The sequence below is a fragment of the Rana temporaria genome, chromosome 2 (assembly GCF_905171775.1).
Source record: "Rana temporaria chromosome 2, aRanTem1.1, whole genome shotgun sequence".
Lineage (NCBI taxonomy): Eukaryota > Metazoa > Chordata > Amphibia > Anura > Ranidae > Rana > Rana temporaria.
In genome coordinates this window covers 361,639,851-361,662,193 of record NC_053490.1, presented here as the reverse complement: position 1 = coordinate 361,662,193, position 22,343 = coordinate 361,639,851, and the positions used below count along the sequence as shown (strand labels likewise).

The 22,343-nt window shown below is 44.0% G+C and overlaps 1 protein-coding gene across 1 annotated transcript in view; it reads left to right on the top strand.

Annotated features, from left to right (window-relative positions):
• The first annotated feature begins 4,196 nt into the window (after positions 1 to 4,196).
• The window catches only part of LOC120927158, a 44,082-nt gene continuing 25,935 nt past the window's right edge, over positions 4,197 to 22,343 (top strand). Inside the window, exons 1-5 of the mRNA XM_040337631.1 lie at positions 4,197 to 4,408; positions 9,149 to 9,259; positions 13,650 to 13,712; positions 16,502 to 16,666; positions 22,044 to 22,215. Coding sequence (XP_040193565.1) covers positions 4,406 to 4,408; positions 9,149 to 9,259; positions 13,650 to 13,712; positions 16,502 to 16,666; positions 22,044 to 22,215 — 514 coding nt within the window. The 5' untranslated portion in view covers positions 4,197 to 4,405. The remainder of the gene's footprint in view (positions 4,409 to 9,148; positions 9,260 to 13,649; positions 13,713 to 16,501; positions 16,667 to 22,043; positions 22,216 to 22,343) is intronic.

Genomic DNA, 22,343 nt, shown 5'->3' with positions numbered 1-22,343 from the left:
CTGTTCCCGCGCCCATACCTTAACATGACTTACCCCTGCTTTAGGTGGGATAACTTTACGACGGACTTACGCCTTACGTAAACGACGTAGCTTACTGCGACGGGCGCAAGACGTTCGTGAATCGGCGTATCTAGCTCATTTACATATTCAATGCATAAATCAACGGAAGCGCCCCTAGCGGCCAGCGTAAATATGCACCTAAGATACGACGGCGTAAGGAGACTTACGTCGGTCGGATCAAGCCCGTAATTCAGGCGTATGGCGGACACATCGGACACTTTTGACACATTTTTGGGACCATTGTCATTTTCATAGCGAAAAGTGCTATAAAAATGCACTGATTACTGTGAAAATGACAATGGCGGTGAAGGGGTTAACCACTAGGGGGCACTAAGGGGTTAAGTGTGCCCTAAGGGAGTGATTCTTACTGTAGGGGGGTGTGGATGTAGGTGTGACGTCACTGATCGTCGTTCCCTATAACAAGGAACAGACGATCAGTGACACTGCCACAGAGAAGAACAGGGAAGGTGTGTCTACACAGACCTCTCCCCAATCGTGGGACACCGGCGGCGATCATGTCCGCAGGTCCCGCGGGCGTGCGACCCACGGGTGGGCTCTTAAAGGCGACGTACAGGTACGTGCCTGTGCCCAGCCATGCCATTCTGAGGTTATGCTTCAGTTGGAAAGAATATCCAATCACATTCAAGGAAAATTAAAAAAAAAATGCATTTTTGCTTGCACATGATTGGATCAGCAAAACCTCTGTTAATTTACTAAGCTCTAGAGCAGTGGTTCTCTACCTGTAGGTCAGGATGAAGATGATTTGCCAGGGGTCACCGACTCCTGGGCTGTTCCTGAAGCCCGCACCACTCTCCCAGTTTTTTTGTGGCCGACCAGCAGGGCTGTCCCTGGAGTCCGCCGCTGCCCACTCAGCCTCTTTGAAACCGCCCATTTAGTTCACGGCATGGCTGGGAGCAGAGAATAGAGGTCAGCAGACTGGTGAAGAATGTGAAGTGGGAGGGGCTGGAGGAGACCCTATCTCCTGATTTTGGCATATGTGTCACTGCTATGAGACAACACAAAGTCGGAGACACAGTGAGTAACACTACCTGTGATTATAGTTGCCATTAAAAGTCCCCACCACAGTTCTCAGATCAGCAAATGACCTTGATCAAGAGCATCTATGTTGGCTGATTAGAACTCCCCCCCAGCACTGCCACTGATCTCACCCCCCACCAGCATTGCCACTCATTCCAACTCCCCACCAGCACTGCCACTCATCCCATTCACCCCACCCCTCCACCAAGGTGTAAGAGAAGGAATAGAAATAGAGAAAATATGGAAGGGAGAGGAAAAGAGGGGGAGAAAGAATAAGAGAAAGAGCTAGAAAGATGGCTAGAGAGAGAGGAATGGGGGGGGGGGGACAAGAAATTAGGATAGATAGAGAGAGATAAAAGGAAAAGAAAGGAGAAAAGGGAGAAACAGTGGTACATCCTAAAATGTACCATAAAGGGTTTTAATACTGTACGAGTGGAAGGGACTCAGGGAGCGCTAAATGTCCGTGGGTTAGGGGCACAAATTACTTGTCTTGCCTTGGGTGCTGACAACCCACTATACGGAAATCATTTTACTGTTAGGGGTCCCCACAACTTGGGAAATTGTATCAAGGGGTCATGGTCAAGGTTGAGAACCACTGCTCTAGAGCATCTGTACTTTCAGATTGCAACTGCACTTTGCAAAGTGCACAGTCTATTTGCCTATAGTAAATCAACTCCTTTATGTCACTTTTGGAATTACATCATGTCTCTGCAGGACAAATGACAGTGCTTTCCCCTGGTGACATGTGTCACGCTGAGACCTACTGAGGCCAGAGTAGTGCATATATAGAATAGAGCTCCCTCAGTGCAGCTGAGTTCCATAGCTGGGTGGGTGAAACCTGATTGGGGTTCAGAGACACTAGTTCCCCATTGGGTCCACTCCCTATGTGATTGACAGCAGGCAGAGGGTAAATTTGATCGACCAATCGACGGCACACTATTGGCTATAGAATCTGTCCACCGCCCTCTTTCGATCAAAAGGAGATAGGGGACTTAATGGGGAACTAGCCCCTCAGCTTCATCATCAGGCTCCACCCACTATCAGCATCACTAGTTGCTAGGACCCCATCCACTGTGAAGTCCATGACAACCTGTGACAGGTAGGGAGGGGTAGCAGAGGCAAACATGCCACAAAGCGTACTCAGACAGGCACTCATACAGTTGGTCTTAGGTGCCTCCAGTTGCATTATCTATGACCTGGAGATAATTATTTTTTTTATTTGGTGCAGCCATAACACTTTGCTACTGAGAACTATCTGAATATGCCACATGCTCTGGTAATACAGAAAACTGGCAAAAAGGCTTTTTGAATCTGATACAGAAAATCCTGCCAGAAAAGTGGTGTAAATGTTTTATTGAATTTTATTGAATTATTAAAGACTTACTGTACTGAATGTGGCATAGTTTACTTTTGCCACAAAACTGCCTGTGCAGATAAGGGGCACAAACAATGACCTCTGAGCTACTGCGTCAGGGGTGAGAAAGAACATGTGAGGGGGTTTTAATCAGAGAAAGAGCTCACTCCTGTGATGCTGGAGGTGAACAGTAAGACCCCTTTCACACTGGGTCGCTTTGCAGGCGCTATAACGCTAAAAATGGCGCCTGCAAAGCGACCTGAAACAGCCGCTGCTGTCTCTCCAGTGTGAAAGCCCTACGGGCTCTTATGCCGAATCGGTGCGCTAGCAGGATGGTAAAAAAATTCCTTCTAGCATCATCTTTGGAGCGGTGTGTATACAGCTCCTCCACCCCTCCTGCCTATTGAAATCAATGGGGCACCGCAGCTATACTGCCGGCAAAGCACCTCTGCAGAGGTGCTTTGCGGTGCTTTTAACCCTTTCTCTGCCACTAGCGGGGGTAAAAGCGTCCCGCTAGTGGCCGAATAGAGCCGCGAAATTGACGGTAAAGCGCCACTAAAAATAGCAGCGCTTTACCACCAACGCCGCACCCGCCCCAGCGTAAAAGGGGCCTAAGAGCTAGGAGTCTCTTAGTAACAAGGCAGGATGGGGTGATGCAATCTCACTTTAGTCAGAGCTGCACAGTTTGTTTTTATTTGCAGGTGCCCTTTACCTGCATAGGTGAAGGGCATTTGGTACAGATGAACGATGCCTTTAAAGCATTTGTTACCCCAACACTTCATATTTGCCTGCTGTACCACATACTTGTATGAGAAAGTATCTTGTGCTCTTTGTATTTATTCCTTTATTATGTGAAATCCTATCAAAAACGGACCACACTAAGCAGGAACTCAGTATGCCCTCCTCCAATGACCAGACTTGTCCTGACGCCCCTACTGTGCAGACTTTCACTGAGAAGATCAATGTACTGCTGCTTCCCCTCCCCCAGCTCTTATGCAACTGAGAACAGAGGGAATGTGATCACTTATATATATATATATATATATATATATATATATATATATATATATAAAAAAAAGGAGGGTATTTATGTTTTTTTTTTTTTTTCTATACATAAATGTTTTGCCTTTCATTTCTATTTTAAAGTGAGTGTGTTGTTTTACAAGGTGAGGGCTTACAATCACTTTCGGCTAGTTTCACGTTTGTGCAATGCAGGAAGTCGTGCAGAATTGCACATTCCCACAACACGCTTCCCTTTTGCAAGTGGTGCCATTGATTCCTAATGACACCCAACACACCTTGGTAATGCAAAATGATGTGCCAGAATGCATGGCAACAAAGTAGCATGTGTTTTGCTGCGGCATAATTCTAAAAAGAAAAGCCATGCACTTTTTTCCCACACTTTTCACATCTATGAATAGGCTGCCTGCACAATAATGTATATACAGTACTACAATATTGTATATACAGTACTCTCACCCCGCATAGGTGTGAACAGAGCCTAGAATATTTATTAGTTGAAGACTCCTTACCCATTTACAATGTATATATCAGGCGACAGAGGGAAGAAAAGTCAGGCAGGCTGTTGAGGCAGAAGTGAGGGGCCATGCTGTAGAGCTTTCCGGCTCCCAATACACACCATCCCTCCCTCTCCTCAGAGATGATGGCTGAGGGAACTCTGTGACAGATCCAGACTACGGCTGGCTGGATTCCAGAATGTAGGGACTTTTACCATAAACCACATGTCATGTGTGGGAGGAGCGAGGGAGACCGGACTTTTTTTATATAGAGGAGTGCTGAGCGCGGCGAAGACACAGGAGGGAGTGATCGGAGAGAACACACTGCGTACAAGACATCGCACACAATAGTCACCCTCCGCTCCGCTCCTGGACATTATCACTGGACTACCCGATCTCCGACACACAGCACTCTCTACAACAACTGGATCCTGCAATGGTAAGACGCGGCATGGCTGCGTACCTACTACTGTCTATACTATAGGAATACTGTATGTCTCTAATCAGACCGAGCAATAAGGAAGCAGAGGCAGAAATGTGGAGCACATGTACTTCATGTATGTATATGTACTTTTATTACACATGAAGAATGACTAGTGTACTCATCTATGTATCTGTACCTGATCACATACAGTACACCTGATATATTTCATGTATGTATATGTACTTTTATTACACATGAAGAATGACTAGTGTACTCGTCTATGTATATGTACTTCATTACACACAAAGAATAACACGTGTACTCATCTATGTGTCTGTACCTGATCACATACAGTACATGAAGGATGACCCATATGTTATGTGTATGTATCCGATCGCTTACATATGTACGTATAATGTGTATATGTACCTGATCACATACAGTACATGAAGGATGACCCATATGTTATGTGTATGTACCTGATCGCTTACATATGTACATATAATGTGTATATGTATCTGATCACATACTTACATATATATGTACCTGGGTATGCACAAAAAATGACCTGTGTGCTCCATGTATGTATATGTACCTAATCACATACAGTACATGAAGGATGACCCATATATTTCAGTATGTACCTGATCTCTTACAGGTGTATGTATAATGTGTATATGTACCTGATCACATACGTATATATATGTGTGTACCTGATTGCGCACAAAGAATGACCTGTGTACTCCATGTATGTATATGTACCTAATCACATACAGTACATGAAGGATGACCCATATATTTCAGTATGTACCTGATCTCTTACAGGTGTACGTATAATGTGTATATGTACCTGATCACATACGTATATATATGTGTGTACCTGATTGCGCACAAAGAATGACCTGTGTACTCCATGTATGTATATGTACCTAATCACATACAGTACATGAAGGATGACCTGTGTATTTAATGGATGTATATGTACCTGATCACATATAAAGTACCTAAATATTAATAATACAGTACATGAAGGATGACCTGTCTATTTCATGTGTGTATGTGTACCCGATGAAATACTTGCGTACATATAATGTGTATATATGTACCTGATCACATACCCACATATATTGGGGTTGATTTGATTTGCATGTCCCCCTCAGATCTACAGCGACTGCACTTCCAAGTAGACTTGCGGTGCACTTAAAGTGTGTGTATATGTACCTGATCACACACGAAGAGTGACCTGTGTACTCCATGTATGTATATGTACCTGATCACACAAATGACTCTGTACTTCATATGTTACCTGCCTGCACTCGGTAGCGATCACATGGAGCCAACACCCCATGCTTTATATACACAGCAGATCATAGAGATTGATGGATACATGATGGAGATCATTTGACTCCTTCATATCTGTACTAAGAGCTCATTTACAGCATTACTGTTACTAATATTTTTGTATTCTGCTCCACGGTTTGGGTCAACTCACGATATAGACTCGATCACTGAAATCTGTAATATTGTTTTCAAATATGTGGCATGAATAGGGTTGCTTCACTGCTGAACAAGAGAGAAATTGCCTCAGTAGGAAATAGAATGCAAACACCAAACTGACAGGAGCTCTTCCACAGGCCATATGTTATGCAGGCCAGTTTGTTTTGTTCAGCCAGCGGGCTGATAGAAACAAACTGAACCGATTTCAGCATCTGCACGCTTCAGGTGGATAGAGGAATCCTCTCCGCTGTGTTAGTATTTTGACAGCAGAGACGCCACCACTGTCAGAATTCACTGATTGGCTGCAGTGCTGATCGAACGCGCATTTTCCAACAAGCCCGTTTATGAGAAATGAATCATTAGATTCGACTTCTCACAAATGGGAAGGGCTGAAATGGCTGAATTTAGATGCATCTATGATCAGTTTTACTCTATCAAAAACTGAACAAAAGTACCCTGCGGTAAGGGGGGGGGGGGGGAATAGAGAAATAATACATAATGCAAAATACCACAGATGATGCAAAACTGTAAATGGAGACGAAGGCAAGCATTATACTATGAGCTGGTCTCTAGTGCTCGGTTAAAGCTGAAGTGGTAATAAAAATAAAAAAACTGAACAAAAGTTGGGCTTGTTCTGATAAGTTAACCATTGAAAGCATTTTATTATATCTGTTCAACAAGTGTAAAAAAAAAAGAGATCTGTTCATCCAGCCAGAAATCTGATGAGCTCCTGTACCCCTGGATTGTTATAAGCATTGGGCCTGATCCACAAAAACCCTGCGTAACTTAACTTTTGACATTTAAGTTACACCGCGGCAAAATCTCTACCTAAGTGCCCGATCCACAAAGCACTTACCTAGAAATTTTGAGCGGTGTAACTTAAATCCATCCGGCGCAAGGAGTTCCTAATCGAATGGGGCGAGTCCCATTTAAATTAGGCGTGCTCCCGTGCCGGACGTACTGCGCATGCTCCCGACGTTATTTTCCCGACGTGCTTTGCGCGGTTTTACGCTACGCCGAGTTTTGTGAATCACGCCGGGTAAAAAAAGTTGCGTCGGGAAAAAAAAGAGATGCGGCGGGAAAAAAAAATGTAAAAAAATATTTGACAGCGTCGCGGGAAAGAAGGGTCTGTTTTTACATGGTGTACTAACTTTACACTTTGTAAAAGCAGCCCTAATTTTGCAACGGCAAACTAATACTTACGGAGAAAAAACGAAGCGTAAAAGCTTTGTGGATCTCAGTAAGTGCTAATTTGCATACCCGACACTGGATTTCGATGAGAAATGCCCCCAGCGGCGGCTGCGGTACTGCATCCTAAGATCCGACAGTGTAAGTCCCTTACACATGTCGGATCTTGTGCCTATCTATGAGAAACTGATTCTGTGGATCAGTTCCATAGATAGAAACAGGGATACGACGGCGTATCAGTAGATACGCCGGCGTATCCCTTTTGTGGATCAGGCCCATTGTTCCCTACAATCTCTTTAGACTATTAAACACTTTCCCTGTTGTGGAGAAAAGAGGAAGGTGTTATGTAGTCCTAAAACAGTGTTATGTAGTCCTAACTCACTTCCTGTGCTAGGGGGACAATGGTGCTCAGTTGTCACCTTAGGGCGGGAGGTCCGTTAAAGGGGTTGTAAAGGTAAAACATTTTTCACCTTAATGTATTTTATGGATACTTCCTCCCACTGACAACAATGGTGGGGTACTCTTCTTCCCACTGACACAAAGGATGGGACACTATTCTTCCCACTGACACCAATGATGGGGCACCATAGCTCCCACTGGCACCAACGAAAGGGCACAATTTTGACTAATGATCTCAATGATGACACCAACAAAAGGGAACAATTTTTCCTACTAATACCAACGGTGGGGCACTATTTCTCCCAATGACACCAATAATGGGGCATTGTTTACTCCCATCAGGCATTTTCCACTCTCACTGGCCACAGTCCGTCTCCTCAAAGGGGCCTCGTACACACGACCGAGTAACTCGTCGGGCGAGACACACAGTTTTCCTCGACAAGCTTGCTTTGCGTACACACGTCAAGACAAAATCTCCTCGTTCTCAAACGCGGTGACGTACAACACATACAACGGCAGGGGAAGTTTGATTCCACTGGCACAACCCATGGGGCTACTTTTGCTAATCATGTTACTGCGTGTTAAGTAAAAGTTTAAGCGACGATTTGCACTTTTCAGTATGTTACAGCGTGAAAAATGTGTTATCTCCATTACAAATGCTACTTTTACTCCCGTCTTTATTCTGAGCATGCGCGGGTTTCTTAGCATACACACGCTCAAGTTTCTCGTGGAAAACCAGCCCGACGAGGAAATTGAGACTCCCGTCGAGGAAAAAGAGAACTTGTTCTCTTTTTTTCTCGTCGAGTTCCTCGACAGTTTCCTCAATGAAAAACGATCGAAAATCGATGAAAAACGTATACACGAGCGGTTTCCTCGGCAAAAAAGCTCTGCCACCAAGTTTCTTGATGAATTCTGTCGAGTTTCTCGGTCGTGTGTACGAGGCCTGAGGATTGTAAACTGGCCCTTTTGCTTAGAAAGTTTGGAGACCTCTGATTTAAAGAACTAAATTGTTACAATGTTTCTCGTTATCTCCGCCTAAGGCTGGACACACACTATACAATCTTCATTTGATTTTTTCCTTAAGATTTAAAATAAACATATAATATGAGGTCAAATCTAACCACTTTTAATTTGTATGCAATCAGGCAGACCCTTGTACTACATAGTTGAAGGTAAATCTAAAGAAAATGTTAAAATAAAAGTTGTATGGTGTGTATCCAGCTTAAGCTAAAACTTGGCAGGCTGCCTTTTTTTCTTTTTTTGGCTTGCCTTCACTTTCCATTATGTCTATAGGACAGGAATCAAAAGGAAGTCTTACCAATGGGACAGACAGCAAAAAATCGAATTGAAAAATCCAAGCTACTAGGTCAAAAATTGTCAGCCAAACAGCAGTTGCATCCAAGCTGATGCAGTGGCTGATTAAATATTTTGACAGCCAGTGGCAGCTGTCAAAATACGATAGCTGCAACTGGAGATTCATCCATCTGTGCTGTATGACGTGTATAGAGGAAAAATAGGTATGACCAGCTTTAGATATACAGCTTTATGTCAGGCATGAATTTTTTAACTTTTGCTATGTGGAAATCATCTTTATTGATTAAAGTTCTCTTACAGATTCTTCCCACCCATGTCAGCTGATCTTTAAATGATTTTTTTCTGCATTTATTCCAGGCTTACTTGTGTTTGATTCTTATCGTTATATGTTTTGCCACATGTGCCCAGGCTGAAAAGAAGTGTTTATCTCCTATTACAGATGAACATCTAAATTACCTGGATGAGATGGTAAGAAAAAAAAAAAAGTAGAAAATGTCACTGTCACAGTAATTTGTAGCTCTATCACATAATAATGACCTTTTAGTATAGTTAGATACAGAATTACTCATGTCAGTCAATGCAGCTGCTAATGAAAATGGCACAGCAGCGATTTGTAGCTGTACAGACATGTCTTGCAACCAACTGTGGCAGGAAGTCCATTGCTGGCTGTAGATCGGAAGAGATAAGATTTGTTACAGTTCTTGCTACAGATCTTTGCAAGAACTGCTCAAAACAGTCCTAAGGTATAACTAAAGGCAAAACATTTTTACATTTTAGCAAAGGGGGAGAGGTATTAGAACCCCTATCTGGTCCTTATTGTTTTATTTTAATATATGTTATTAAATAAAATCTATACGGAGAACACTATGGATCTTTCTGCTTTCCCTTTGAGCCAAAATTGGGGATCTATTCCCTTGGGCTAGACCGGCTGTTTGATTCACAAAGCTGACCTTTGAGTTATAATTGATTTGGGCTCAAACTCTGGGTGATTTGGAAGACTCTAAGGCCGGGCTCACACCTATGCAAATTGGTTGCGGCTTAAACCGCATCCAATTCGCATAACATTATAAAATACATTGATTTCAATGAGGCTGGTTCACATATATGCAATGCATTCGCACTCCGCATTGCCGAAAAAAACGTGTGCGTTTTCTAGGCATTGAGGTGCGAATTCAGGCCCATTATCTTCTATGGGCACGCATATGATTCGCATATGTGTTCATTTCTCATCAGGATTTCTCTCATTCACCTCAATACACTTCCCCCCTCCCCCTCCCCTCTCCCAGGTCTCCAAATTCGCAGCTAAAACGGAGATGATCTGCTGAACAGGTCTCTTATCTCTCTGCAGAGATAAGAGAGCTGAAATTCGCACTGCACAAATGTGAATCCAGCCTGATACTACCAACGAGAAGTCATCTCAGTAAAGGGTGTAAGGTTGCCACCATCCCTGATATTCACAGTAACAAAAAATATGAAAACAAACAGAGACTACACTGATGTGAGCGAAAATATAAAGTGGTACTCCACAAGCTAGTTTACAATGTACAACCATAGATCCTTGATTATCAGCTTATTCAATGGACTGGGATTTCCAACACATTTCAAGTCTTTTTACATTTTATGTATCTTCATCAGGGATAAAGTACCACTCTGAAATGCAAGATAATAAAATTAAGAACATATTTCAAAACAATTGTTTTTATAGCTTAGATCATTTTTTGGCATGATGTTAGAACAGTTTCTGAGGCTTAAGCCTCATACACACGCTTGGTTTTCTCGGCAAGAACCAGCAAGAAAACTGGCAGATCTTTCTTGTCGAGTAAACCGAGCGTGTGTATGAGGCTTTCAGGTTTCTTATCAAGAAAACTGCCCAAAATCTCAACGAGAAAAATATTGAACCTGATCTCTATTTTTCTTGTCTGGATTCTCGGCAGTGTTTTCCTGCCGCGAAACCCGAGAGTATGTATATTTACCTGTCGCCATGGAAACCCGCGTATGCTTGAAATTACTTTGACACATGCGAAGTAGCTTCCTAGGCATAGGTAGGGTGTAGCAAGATGGCGGCGACAGCATCGAATGTGACGAGCGCATGCTCGTCCTAGTTGATGACGTCACCTCGTTCGCTCCATTAACCACTTAAGGACCACCGCATGTACATATACGTCCACAATATGGCACGTACAGGCACATGGGCGTATAGGTACGTCCTCGCCTATTAGCGGGTGGGGGGTCCGATCGGGACCCCCCCCCCGCTACATGCGGAGGTCGGGTCCGCTCGGGGAGCGATCCGGGACCACGGCGCGGCTATTTGTTTATAGCCGCTCCGTCGCGATCGCTCCCCGGAGCTGAAGAACGAGGAGAGCCGTGTGTAAACACGGCTTCCCCGTCCTTCACTATGGCGGCGCATCGATCGCGTCATTCCCTTTATAGGGAAGACACGATCGATGACGTCATTCCTACAGCCACACCCCCAAACAGTTGTAAACACATACTAGGTGCACCCTAACTCCTACAGCGCCACCTGTGGTTAACTCCCAAACTGCAACTGTCATTTTCACAATAAAGAATGCAATTTAAATGCATTTTTTGCTGTGAAAATGACAATGGTCCCAAAAATGTGTCAAAATTGTCCGAAGTGTCCGCCATAATGTCGCAGTCACGAAAAAAATTGCTGATCGCCGCCATTAGTAGTAAAAAATAAATAAAAAATAAAAATGCAATAAAACTATCCCCTATTTTGTAAACACTATAAATTTTGCGCAAACCAATCGATAAACGCTTATTGCGATTTTTTTTACTAAAAATAGGTAGAAGAATACGTATCGGCCTAAACTGAGGAAAAAAAAATGTTTTTATATATGTTTTTGGGGGATATTTATTACAGCAAAAAGTAAAAAATATTGCTTTTTTTTCAAAATTGTCGCTCTATTTTTGTTTATAGCGCAAAAACTAAAAACCGCAGATGTGATCAAATACCACCAAAAGAAAGCTCTATTTGTGGGGAAAAAAGGACGCCAATTTTGTTTGGGAGCCACGTCGCACGACCGCGCAATTGTCTGTTAAAGCGACGCAGTCCCGAACTGTAAAAACACCTTGGGTCTTTAGGCTGCATATTGGTCCGGGGCTTAAGTGGTTAAAAAGAACGGTGGTTCTTTTGAAAGGAGAGTCTGTATACTCGGTCATGGTTATGCAAGGCCTGATACTTATCTAAATGTTGATGTTTTTTAACACACATATTTGACCTTTGTTGAGAAGGTCCATATTGAAGGTGAGAAGACACCTTTGAGGGGCCAGTGGATGATTTCTACTGTGGGAGCAGTTCTTTACATACTTTGGAAGATTTGCTGGATTAAGTGAAATAAACACATTTTTTCACCACAGGGTGGTGCACACATTGATGCTGTTTTTCAAGAAAGAGTGACCCAAATTAAACTTTATTCGCTATTTCTTGCATTGACTTATCACTTTGATATATGTTATATCATGTTGTATTTGATTTATACCTGTAATGTTATAAATTTTATCACATAAGTTATTAAGCACATTTACTATACTGTCATTTGTTTAACCCCTTAACACAGCTTCTGTATCATGTGACCGATGTGTCCATCGCATTGGCTTCCGATCAGAAGCCTTGACTGACAGCCGTCAGTGACAGCTCGGACAGTGTGCTGGGAGCAGGGCTCAAGTCCTGCGGGAACGCATGGGAACTGAGTTCCTGCGCTTTTTTCACAGCAGGAACTCAGTTCCCTTTGCAGGACTAGAGCAGCCGAGCCGTCCGAGCCAATCCTTCACTAAGCGGCGATGCCCAGCTCGAGTCACTGTCAGGGGCAGGCGAACCTTAGTAATCCTTTATGTTACTGGCCGCTTCCTGTATATGGATTCATCAGGTAGTGTGCGGGTATTCCGTCACTTCCTCAATGCCGCAATGTCTCCTGGGAGCTTTTGTCATTGTTCCCAGGAGACATTGCGGAGGTCTGCCGCGAGTTATCGCGGGATTTAGAAAGAACTTGCTTCTTCCTAAATCCCGCGATAACTTGCAGCAGACCTCCGCAATGTCTCCTGGGAACAATGACAAAAGCTCCCAGGAGACATTGCGGCATCGAGGAAGTGACGGAATACCCGCACACTACCTGATGAATCCATATACAGGAAGCTGCCAGTAACATAAAGGATTACTAAGGTACAGTGGATCGAAAAAAAAAAACATGCGGTTTAGTAATTATGCATATGAGCGTATCATTTTTTTTTTTTGGTAGGAGAGTGGATCTTGGGTGGGAGTTCCCACACTTTTTTCCCCAAGACTTGACCCCTGGCTGGGAGCATGCAGTAAAGTGTGCTCTCAGCACAGAGACTCATGCAGCAGCTGGGTTATAAAATCCACCTTTCTTGCTTCCGCATAAATGCACTATGAGGTCAACAAGAGGTTAATAATGTCACAACACCTGACAAAAAGAGGCTTTATACTTGCCTATCCCCCTGCTCATTCCTCCAGTCTTGGCTCTCATACAGAACCACCACCTCCATCCAGCGCCCCTCTTCTGCCACACCCTGTCTTTATAGGACACAGTTGTGACAAGGGGCTTAGTGGAAGTAACCACAGCGTAAAGTAGAGGATGCAATATCCAGCACTTACAGAAGTATTGAATGTAAAGATTCTTCAGGTGGCCACAACTCTTAAAACAAAGTGAAAATCAAAGGAATGGGTAATAGACATGCAGGCATAAAACTTTTCTCTTGCTAGTGGAGCTGTGTTACTTTTCTAACCAAGCGACAGTGGTTGTAAATGTTACTATGTATGTTGTATGTGATAGTGACATAATCCTCTTATGATTGTAACTGTTTCTTTCTGTTACAGATTGATGCCCAGTTAAAAACTTCTTGCTCTGTCAAAATGAAATTAATGGACAACAAAATAGTGGTGAGTTTGACGAAGATCAGTTCTCAGAGTATTTAAAAAATGTACATATTGTACATATAGCAAAATGTTCTTCATTGCAACACAGATTTCCTAAGGATGTAGTTGACCACATTATGACTGCCCAGTGTAGACAGTATACTAAAGTCCACCCACCCTGATCATAACCCTGTTTATTTGTGCATATTGTTTTTTTTTTACTAATGTAAATCCAAAATTTGCTAAAGGATAGGCTTGCTCACACAAGCTTTGGTTTCTGAAGATCGCTTCCCTTCCGATCACTCTTCAGAGAGTATTGGATAGAAGGTGTGATCACCACACTGGCGAGCCGCAAGTGCGTTGCACGCAGTTACGTGGAGTTTGCAGAGTGGCCCATTCACTTGAAAGGTTGCATTCAGCATGCTCTATGCCTGCAAAAAAAGGGGGTATAATTCCTTGTATAGAATCATTGATAGCATCAATTATAAAAAATTGTTTTTCACAAACAAACATAGTGAAATAATTAAACCAAACATGAGTCCATGGTTTAAATAAATAAATGAAAAAAGTCCCATACATAATATAGTGTGATCAGGTGTAGATTCCCAACAACCATTCAGAGGTGATTCTTCCTGAATATATTTGTGATCCTATATAAATACACTATGCTCCACAGTACACTGTGCTACTGCGGCATATTTAAAACTTGTATACTTAATAGAATATTCAAATATAAGCAGTAAATCATAAATAGTGCAAAACAGTGCTAAGAAAGTTATTTATATTCAAAGAAAGTCCATACATCAACCAAGGTAAACAATCTTACACCATACTCATCTGGTTGAAAATAACACCCGGTGTTCACTGTAAACATCACCCATATAAGCTTACCAGAGGACATGGGACTCTTGGTGAATAAAGAGTCAAATCTCACTTGCGTATGATAGCCATCAAACTGCAGCACACAGGGATCCTCCATCGCTCCCTGCTCACAAGTCCCTAAGGACCCTGCCCTGGGAAGACCGAAAGAAAGAGCACCAGGCACCAATATTGTAAAGTCCTCATTGGGAAACACTAATCAGCACCAAACAGACTAGGATTCCTACAGTGCTCGTGCCCCTGATGACATCATGTGGGACAAAACATGTAGGGCAGAGCTGGAAGTGACATCACCACGCATGTGCGATTGCAAAAAGCATTGTAGTCGTCTGTTTTGGTATCACAAAATGAGGTATGCGGCTCCACAGAAGATAGCCCAGCCCACTAAGGGCGCATATATGCGTACTGTTGGTGGGAAGGGGTTAAGGACTTTCCTTACACTGATGAAAAACTTTCTTAGCACTGTTTTGCACTATTTATGATTTATTGTTAACCTTTGAATATTCTATCAAGTATATGGTATGTATTCTTTAAGCACTGCATCTTTTGTATTATAGTTTGATATGCATTTTCCTGCACATATATTTACTGCTGCTTACTGTAATATCCAACCACTGTAGGTAAAGGGGGTAACATTTGGGGATTGGTAGAAACGCGGCTTAACCACAGGGATTTACCGCCCCCCAACCACTAGTATGAACTAGCCCTACAAAAACATTTTGTTGTGTCAAACTGTGTCCGTGTTTTTGAAATAAGAACACACCTTATAGTTCTGTGGATGATCTCTCAGTCTTATGGTGGCAGTGATCAATGGTCTCTTCAGTATTCAATTAAATACTTACATTTCACATTTCCTTTGTACCATATGTTATTCTTATAGTTAACCTTTTCTTTGCTGATGCAAGGCAAAGCAGTAAGTTTATTTTAATGCCTAAATGGACAAAGCACAGTTTCACTTCTGTTCAAGTAAAGATCAGATATTTCTGCTGAGGTTCAGCTTTATTCAATCAATTTCTATTTATTTTATTTGTCATATATTCAGTGACCACATAGGGCCAGATTCAGAAAACACTTATGCTGGCGTATCTACAGATACGCAGCGTAAGTGTAGAGATGCGCCGTCGTATCTATGCGCCTTATTCACAATACTAGATAAGCCAGAAATATGGCTTCTTCCGACCGACGTAAGTCTTAGTATGCCGTCGTATCTTGGGTGCATATTTACGCTGGCCGCAAGGGGCCCTTCCGTCGATTTACGCGTTGAATATGCAAATGACCTAGATACGCTGATCCACGAACTTACTTCCGCCCGTCGTATTAAGCTACGCCGTTTACTTAAGGCTTACGTCCGGCGTAAGTTTACCCCTCATAAAGCAGGGGTAAGTCATGTTAAGGTATGGACATCGGAACAGCCGTCGATTTTTACATCGTTTACGTAAGTCGTACGTGAATGGGGCTGGGCGTAGGTTACCTTCACGTCGCAGGCATTGAGCCGGCGTATGTTAGGGAGTAAATTCGACGTGATACTGAGCATGTGCGCGCATGTGCCGTTCGTTCGGCGCTTTATTTACATGGGGTCACGATTCATTTAAATACATCACGCCCACCTTCCACCTACTTTGAATTAGGCGGGCTTACGCCGGCCTATTTACGTTATGCCGGCGCAACGTTGTCGGGGAGTGCTTTGTGAATAGTGATCTTCCCTCTCTATGTTACGTCGGCGTATCGCATATCAGATGCACTACGCCGCACTAAAGATACGCCGATGTATCTGAATCTGGCCCATAGTATTCAAACTAACCTTTTCCCTTAACGGATCACATAATCTAGTGTTAAGGCCAATCTAACCAGAAGACGGGAAAACTTTTTGGGGATTTTGTTGGAATACTGTGGCAGTTTTTGTAATTAAATTCTTACATGCTTCTTTCTTTTAGGGAGACTATTGCTACAAGAGAGGAGTAATCAGTCAGCTTTACACTCTTTTGGAAAAACTTGAATTTAAACCAAATTCACAATATTATAATTATACTAAGAGGCTAAATGACCTATACGATCAAAGATTTCAGGACTGTATAGATGAGAATGATGACCTAAGACAGGTAAAGTTATTTCCCATATTGCTTAGAAGGTTATTAGAGGTGAACCCCAAGGTTCAGTGTTGGGACCCTTACTTTTTTTTGTATAATCTATTTTAATTTTAGAACATTTAGTCATTACAACAAAGCATCACAAACATAAAAGGAGGGAAGAGTGGGGTTCAGTCAGTAAGGTACCAATAAAGGCAACAATAACAGCAGGGAGACATAACAATATGTTGTGATAACAAGGGCACCCTTCATTGCCCGGACATTTGATCCATATAGACAAGCCCCCCTCCCAGATGGGGAGAGAGTAGGGTGATCTCAAACCTGAGAGTTAAAGGTGGTGCATATATGACTCGCAGTGCATTGTTAACTTGAGTGAACTTAAGGTACCTTGAACATTCCAGCATTGAGTGACGATTCGGATGGCTTGAAAATGGGAACATTAAAACATTTAAGTGCTACAGTATAAAAAAAATAAAAATAAAATAGTAGCAAAGATAGTAGAAGAAAATAAAGAAGGAAGATATAATAAGAGAAGAGTTCTCACCAGGTTCATAAGCTAATTAAGCAAATCTTATGTAGAGCCGCTGGTCGTTGGGAGATGGTTTCGATTGGACAAGTCTCCCAAAGGAGGGGTCTGCTAAGGTGAGTAAGGCAATGTCTAAGCTAGATGAAGCTGTGATTGTGTCATGTATGTGGTTTTTCCAGGCCGCCCATGCAAGTTCAAAACGTTCTCTGGTATCTTTACAGGTAGCGAGCCAATTCTCTGCCTCCATGATGTCCCCCACCTTCCCCAGCCAGTCGAGCTCGCTAGGGATACGCAAGCTTTTCCAGTGTATTGGTATGAGATGCTTAGCTGGGTTGAGGAGGTGGGGGAGGGCACTACATTTGTAGCCAGATAAAGTGATGGGGAGGATGTGGAGCAAGAAGTGTTTTGGCGAGGCTGGTAGGTCTATACCCAGGCCATCTGATATATGCTTGCTAACCATAGACCAAAACGTGTTAGCACTGGACATTCCCACCATATATGGAGAAATGTTCCCTGCATTACACACCCCTTCCAGCACCAGTCAGAAACATCATTTTCCTGGGTCCTAGAATGTCCTAGAATCTACGGAGTTTGAGTGGTGTATACAGGTGATGCAACTGCTCGTCCGTGAATTCACACTGGAGGTCCCATTCCCATATAAAAAGGGGTTTAGGGCTAGGTGTTGCTGTCTCTAGCATCTTATACAGGGCTGGAATCATGTGGGGCAGAGGGGTATCAGCCACCCACATCTGTTCAAATTCAGTTAGATTGGTCCTAAGCGGCAAGTCTCTGCAACTTTTGGCTATGAAAGCCTCCAGTTGACGATGCCTCCAGAAAATATTAAATCGAAAATCCAAGAAATCGAAGGGGAAACCACCAAACCGTTCCCTGAGGGTGGCAAGTGGAACCCGCGAACCACCCTCCACAAATCGTGCCAGGCTAACAACCCCATCGCTAACCCATGTCCCGTGGAAGGACACCCGTACCCCAGGGGGGAACCACGGAAATCCGCCCACGGGTGCCAGCGGGGACATCTGTGGTGCCAGTGCCATTCGCTCTGTCCCACACCCCCAGGGAATGTACAGTTAGTGGGGACACCCAGTCAGAGAGCCCCCTTTCCCCAGCGGGGACCCAGGGTGCATATGAAAGATCACGGCCTGCTATACTTTTTTCCTGGGGGACCCAGAGCACGTATTTTGTGTGGAACCTTCAGTTAAGGAACCGCTACAGTGCAATCGCCTGGTAGTATTGGTCTATGTTGGGTATACCCAGACCTAATTTAAGCTTGGATCTTTGTAACAATGCCATGGCAAGGCATGGTCAGGATAAAGGAAAGTTCGGCAACAGGATATCAAGCCGTGTAGAGCTGAGCGTGGTTACAAGGCCGACCGGGATCAGGATAACATAGATACATCTTAGTCAAACAAGCGGGGTCAAACACAGGAAACAGATCATATCACAGGAACAGGAAGTCACAGGAACAGGTATGAACTGCAGATCAGGCAGCAAAGACACAGTGCTGCTGAGGTGTTTAAATAAGGCAGCCTGTTTCCAATCACTAAAATCAGTCTGCACTATTAACCCTTAGGTGGCAGATCCATGACAGGCAGACAATTCTTCCAACAGGTTTGGCAACGAGACAAGTGGATCCACTACATGAAAAAGGACACCATCCACGTAGGCAGAGAGCTTATACTCTATGGAACCCACCTGCACCCCCCTGACGCTCGGGTTGGATCCGATCCTCTGCAGCAGTGGCTCCAAGACCAGTGTGAGCAGGAGGGGTGAGAGTGGGCATTCCCCTCGTGCCGCTCCGAATGGGGAATGAGAGGCCACCGTTCACCTTTACCTGAGCAGTAGGGGACACGTATAGCGCCAAGATCCAGCATAACATGTGTGGGCCTAAACCCGTTCGCCTTAATACTGCGTTTAGGAAGTCCCAGTCCACGCGATCTAATGCCTTTTCCGCGTCCGTGGATAAAATCAAATAGGGAGGCATTCGATCACATTTGCGAGCCCAGTGGATGAGCTGGAGAGCCCTAATGGCTTTATCCCTGGCCTCCCGACCCACTATAAAGCCTGTCTGGTCTGCATGTATCAGCTCAGGAAGGAGATGTTTAAGGCGGTTGGCAAGAACTTTAGAGAATATCTTGAGGTCCGTGTTGAGCAGGGAAATAGGGCGGTAACGAGGCCTCCTGTGGAAGGTGCCCAGTGGTGGCTAGGGAGTTGAGGAATGTGCAGAAAGGGGCCTGGAGTTTATCAAAGAACTTTGGGTAATATGCCCTGGTGAAGCCGTCAGGCACGGGGCTTTTCCCAGTAGGGAGAGACCTAACGATGGCCAGCAACTTGACTGTAGTGATAGGGAGTTCGAGTTCAGCTTTCTGGTCTGGGGATAGGCTGGGAAACCCTACTGAGGAGAGGTACGTTGCTATATGGGATTGCTTAAGAGCTACTTCTGCTGGAGAAGAAGCGGAATACAGGTTGTATAGGGCTGCGTAGTAGTCGCGAAACATGGATGCTATTTTTGAGGTATGCTGGACCGATACTCCAGTTGGAGAGTGTAGCTTATGGACATGAGCTAAGATACGCCGTTTGCGAAGTGCCCTCGCCAATAGCCTGCCGCATTTGTTGCCATGCTCGTAATACATATGAGCAATATAACATAGCTTACGATAGTTTCTGTGATCTAGCAACTTTGAGAAAAGTGTACGCAATTCAGTCAGGTGTCGGAGCTCCTCAGGGTCCGACGTTTGTTTGTGGTTTAGCTCTGCACGTTGTAAGGCTTGCAGCCCGCCTGTCTCTTCTTTTTAATTTTGGAGCCTAATGCGATAGAGTACTACCGCATTATGTCCCTCCCATAAAATGCCGTCCCTGACCTCGCCATTGGCATTTTCTACAAAGTAGTGGGATAAAGTCTCTCGTATCCCTGCAACCACCCCCAAATCTTCCAGTAAGTTCTTATTCAATTTCCAGGTCCGTATTTTGGCCATTACTTGGGACAGTAAAAGTGTAAGGGTCACTGGGGCATGGTCGGAGATAGTGATCTGATTGATAGTGGCGTCTACCAGCATGTCAAGGGAGCCCTGGTCTACAAGCAGAGGGTCTATTCTAGTGTACACCTTATGCACACTGGAGTAATAGCTAAAATCTTTCTCTGAAGCATGCAAGCAAGGCTAATACCCAATACGGCCCGTCCTATGTGGGGAACGTAATCAGACATGGAAAGTCAAGAAGTTTCTGCTCCTCACTGGAGAAAGAGCTGTATTTTCCCGGAGGGATAACGAAAGTAATGCCACTGGGTGGAGGGGTACGGGGATGTCGTAGCCCACGAGCAGCCGCTCAGTCATGACACCCTTGGGCAATGAGTGTAATTTAGTCTGCGTCACCAGGAGTATTGCATCTGTGGTGCAAATGCGTCAAAGGGGTCGCCCTTGGGTGACAGTTCCAAAAGCTGTTGATGGGCTACCAGAAGGACATTGGTGGCCGAGAGCGCCTCAGTTGCCGGCAGTGGGTGCCTGCAGTCCGAAAGTATCACCAGTCCAGAAAATCTACAGGTTCCAGGTTCAGCTGTGACAGAAAGTGTGGGAGATCGTCCTCAGAACATAGAGTAGTGGATTTTCTACCTGCGTGGAGACTAAAGGGAAACCCCCACCTGTACGTTATACCAGCTGCACGTAAAGTTTCCAGAAGGGGGTGTAGTGCTCAACGCTGCATCAGGGTTCGACGGGATAAATCCTGGTAGGACGGGCGCCATCAAAATCAATGTAGGGACGTTTGCACATATGTTGCATGATCTGCTCTTTAACGGCATATTTGTGTCACCCATTAGCTCTGAGAGGTCAGAGCCCTGTGCTTGGGAGGCTGAGGAGCCAGGGGATTCAGGGGGGGCAAAGTCCCTTTAAGCTGAGGTGTCAGTATAGGAGACACAGCAGAGTGTTGTGGTGCTCTGGACGCCGCTGCAGCGGTTGTCCCGCGGCCTTTCCCGGACGCCATCTAGGAGGTCCCTCCACGCGACTGCCCTCCGCCAACAAAATATGATACCATGGTGCCCTTACCTTGCTTAGCAGAGCCCCGCTGCCTTCAGGAGGCTCTACGATATTGGGGCACCCCAGTGGGGTTTGTATGAGAGCGGTGTCCCCTCTGGTTTTTGCCGTAGAAACTGCTGAACGTGAGGAGCTCTGGAGAACTGCTTCCTCACTCGGTCATGTCCAAGCCACGCCCCTTGGGGACCCTTACTTTTTAATGTATTTATAAATTATATAGAGATGGGGATTAAAAGTACAATTTCAATGTTTATAGATGATAGAGCTATGTGCTTTTAGATGATCCCTGCAAGCCTATTCTGCCCCGCCTTACATTTATTTTCTCCAGCAGATCGCCCCCCCCCCCACAGTTATTTTCTTTTGTATCACTTGACCCAACCTTCTAGATTGTAAGCTTTAGTGGGCAGGGCCCTCTGATTCCTCCACTATTGAATTGGATTGTAACTGTACTGTCTGCCCTCATGTTGTAAAGCGAGGTGCACTTTTGGCCCTATATAAATCCTGAAAAATAATAATATGTAGTGGAATAAAGTTATAGAATGTCCCCAACTTAAATGTAGATCTTAGAGCAGAACTCCACTGCATTTGAGTACCACAAGCTGAAAAAGCAAATTCACCCTTCTATCTAGCAGTCTCTATTCCTTATTTTCAACCTGAAATACTGTGTAACATCCTAAACAAATTCATGGTAAACAGCTTGTATGTTGATAGTTCTTAGCTTTGTATATTTCACATTGGACTGTCACATGAAAATGTGTGCCTTAGCAATTATTATTTAGTAATTAAAATAAAATTCCTCTATTTCTATTTAATTTACTAGGAAGACCTAGAACCCTGTTCACGTTACATTGATTTGAACCCTGTCCAGCTTTTGGAAAGAATAAAAATTTCATTTGTGATATTTCGAGATTTTAACTCAAATTCTGAATCTGAAGTTACCTGTTATGGGAAGTATCAAATGTGTGAGGAAGAATATGACCATTCGGCAAAAGGTGAGATTGATAATACCAAGAGATATGCTTACCAATACTGTTTTCAGCTTAAGGCCTCGTACACACGACCGAGGAACTCGTCGGGCGAGACACATCATTTTCCTTGACGAGTTCCTTGTTAGGCTTGT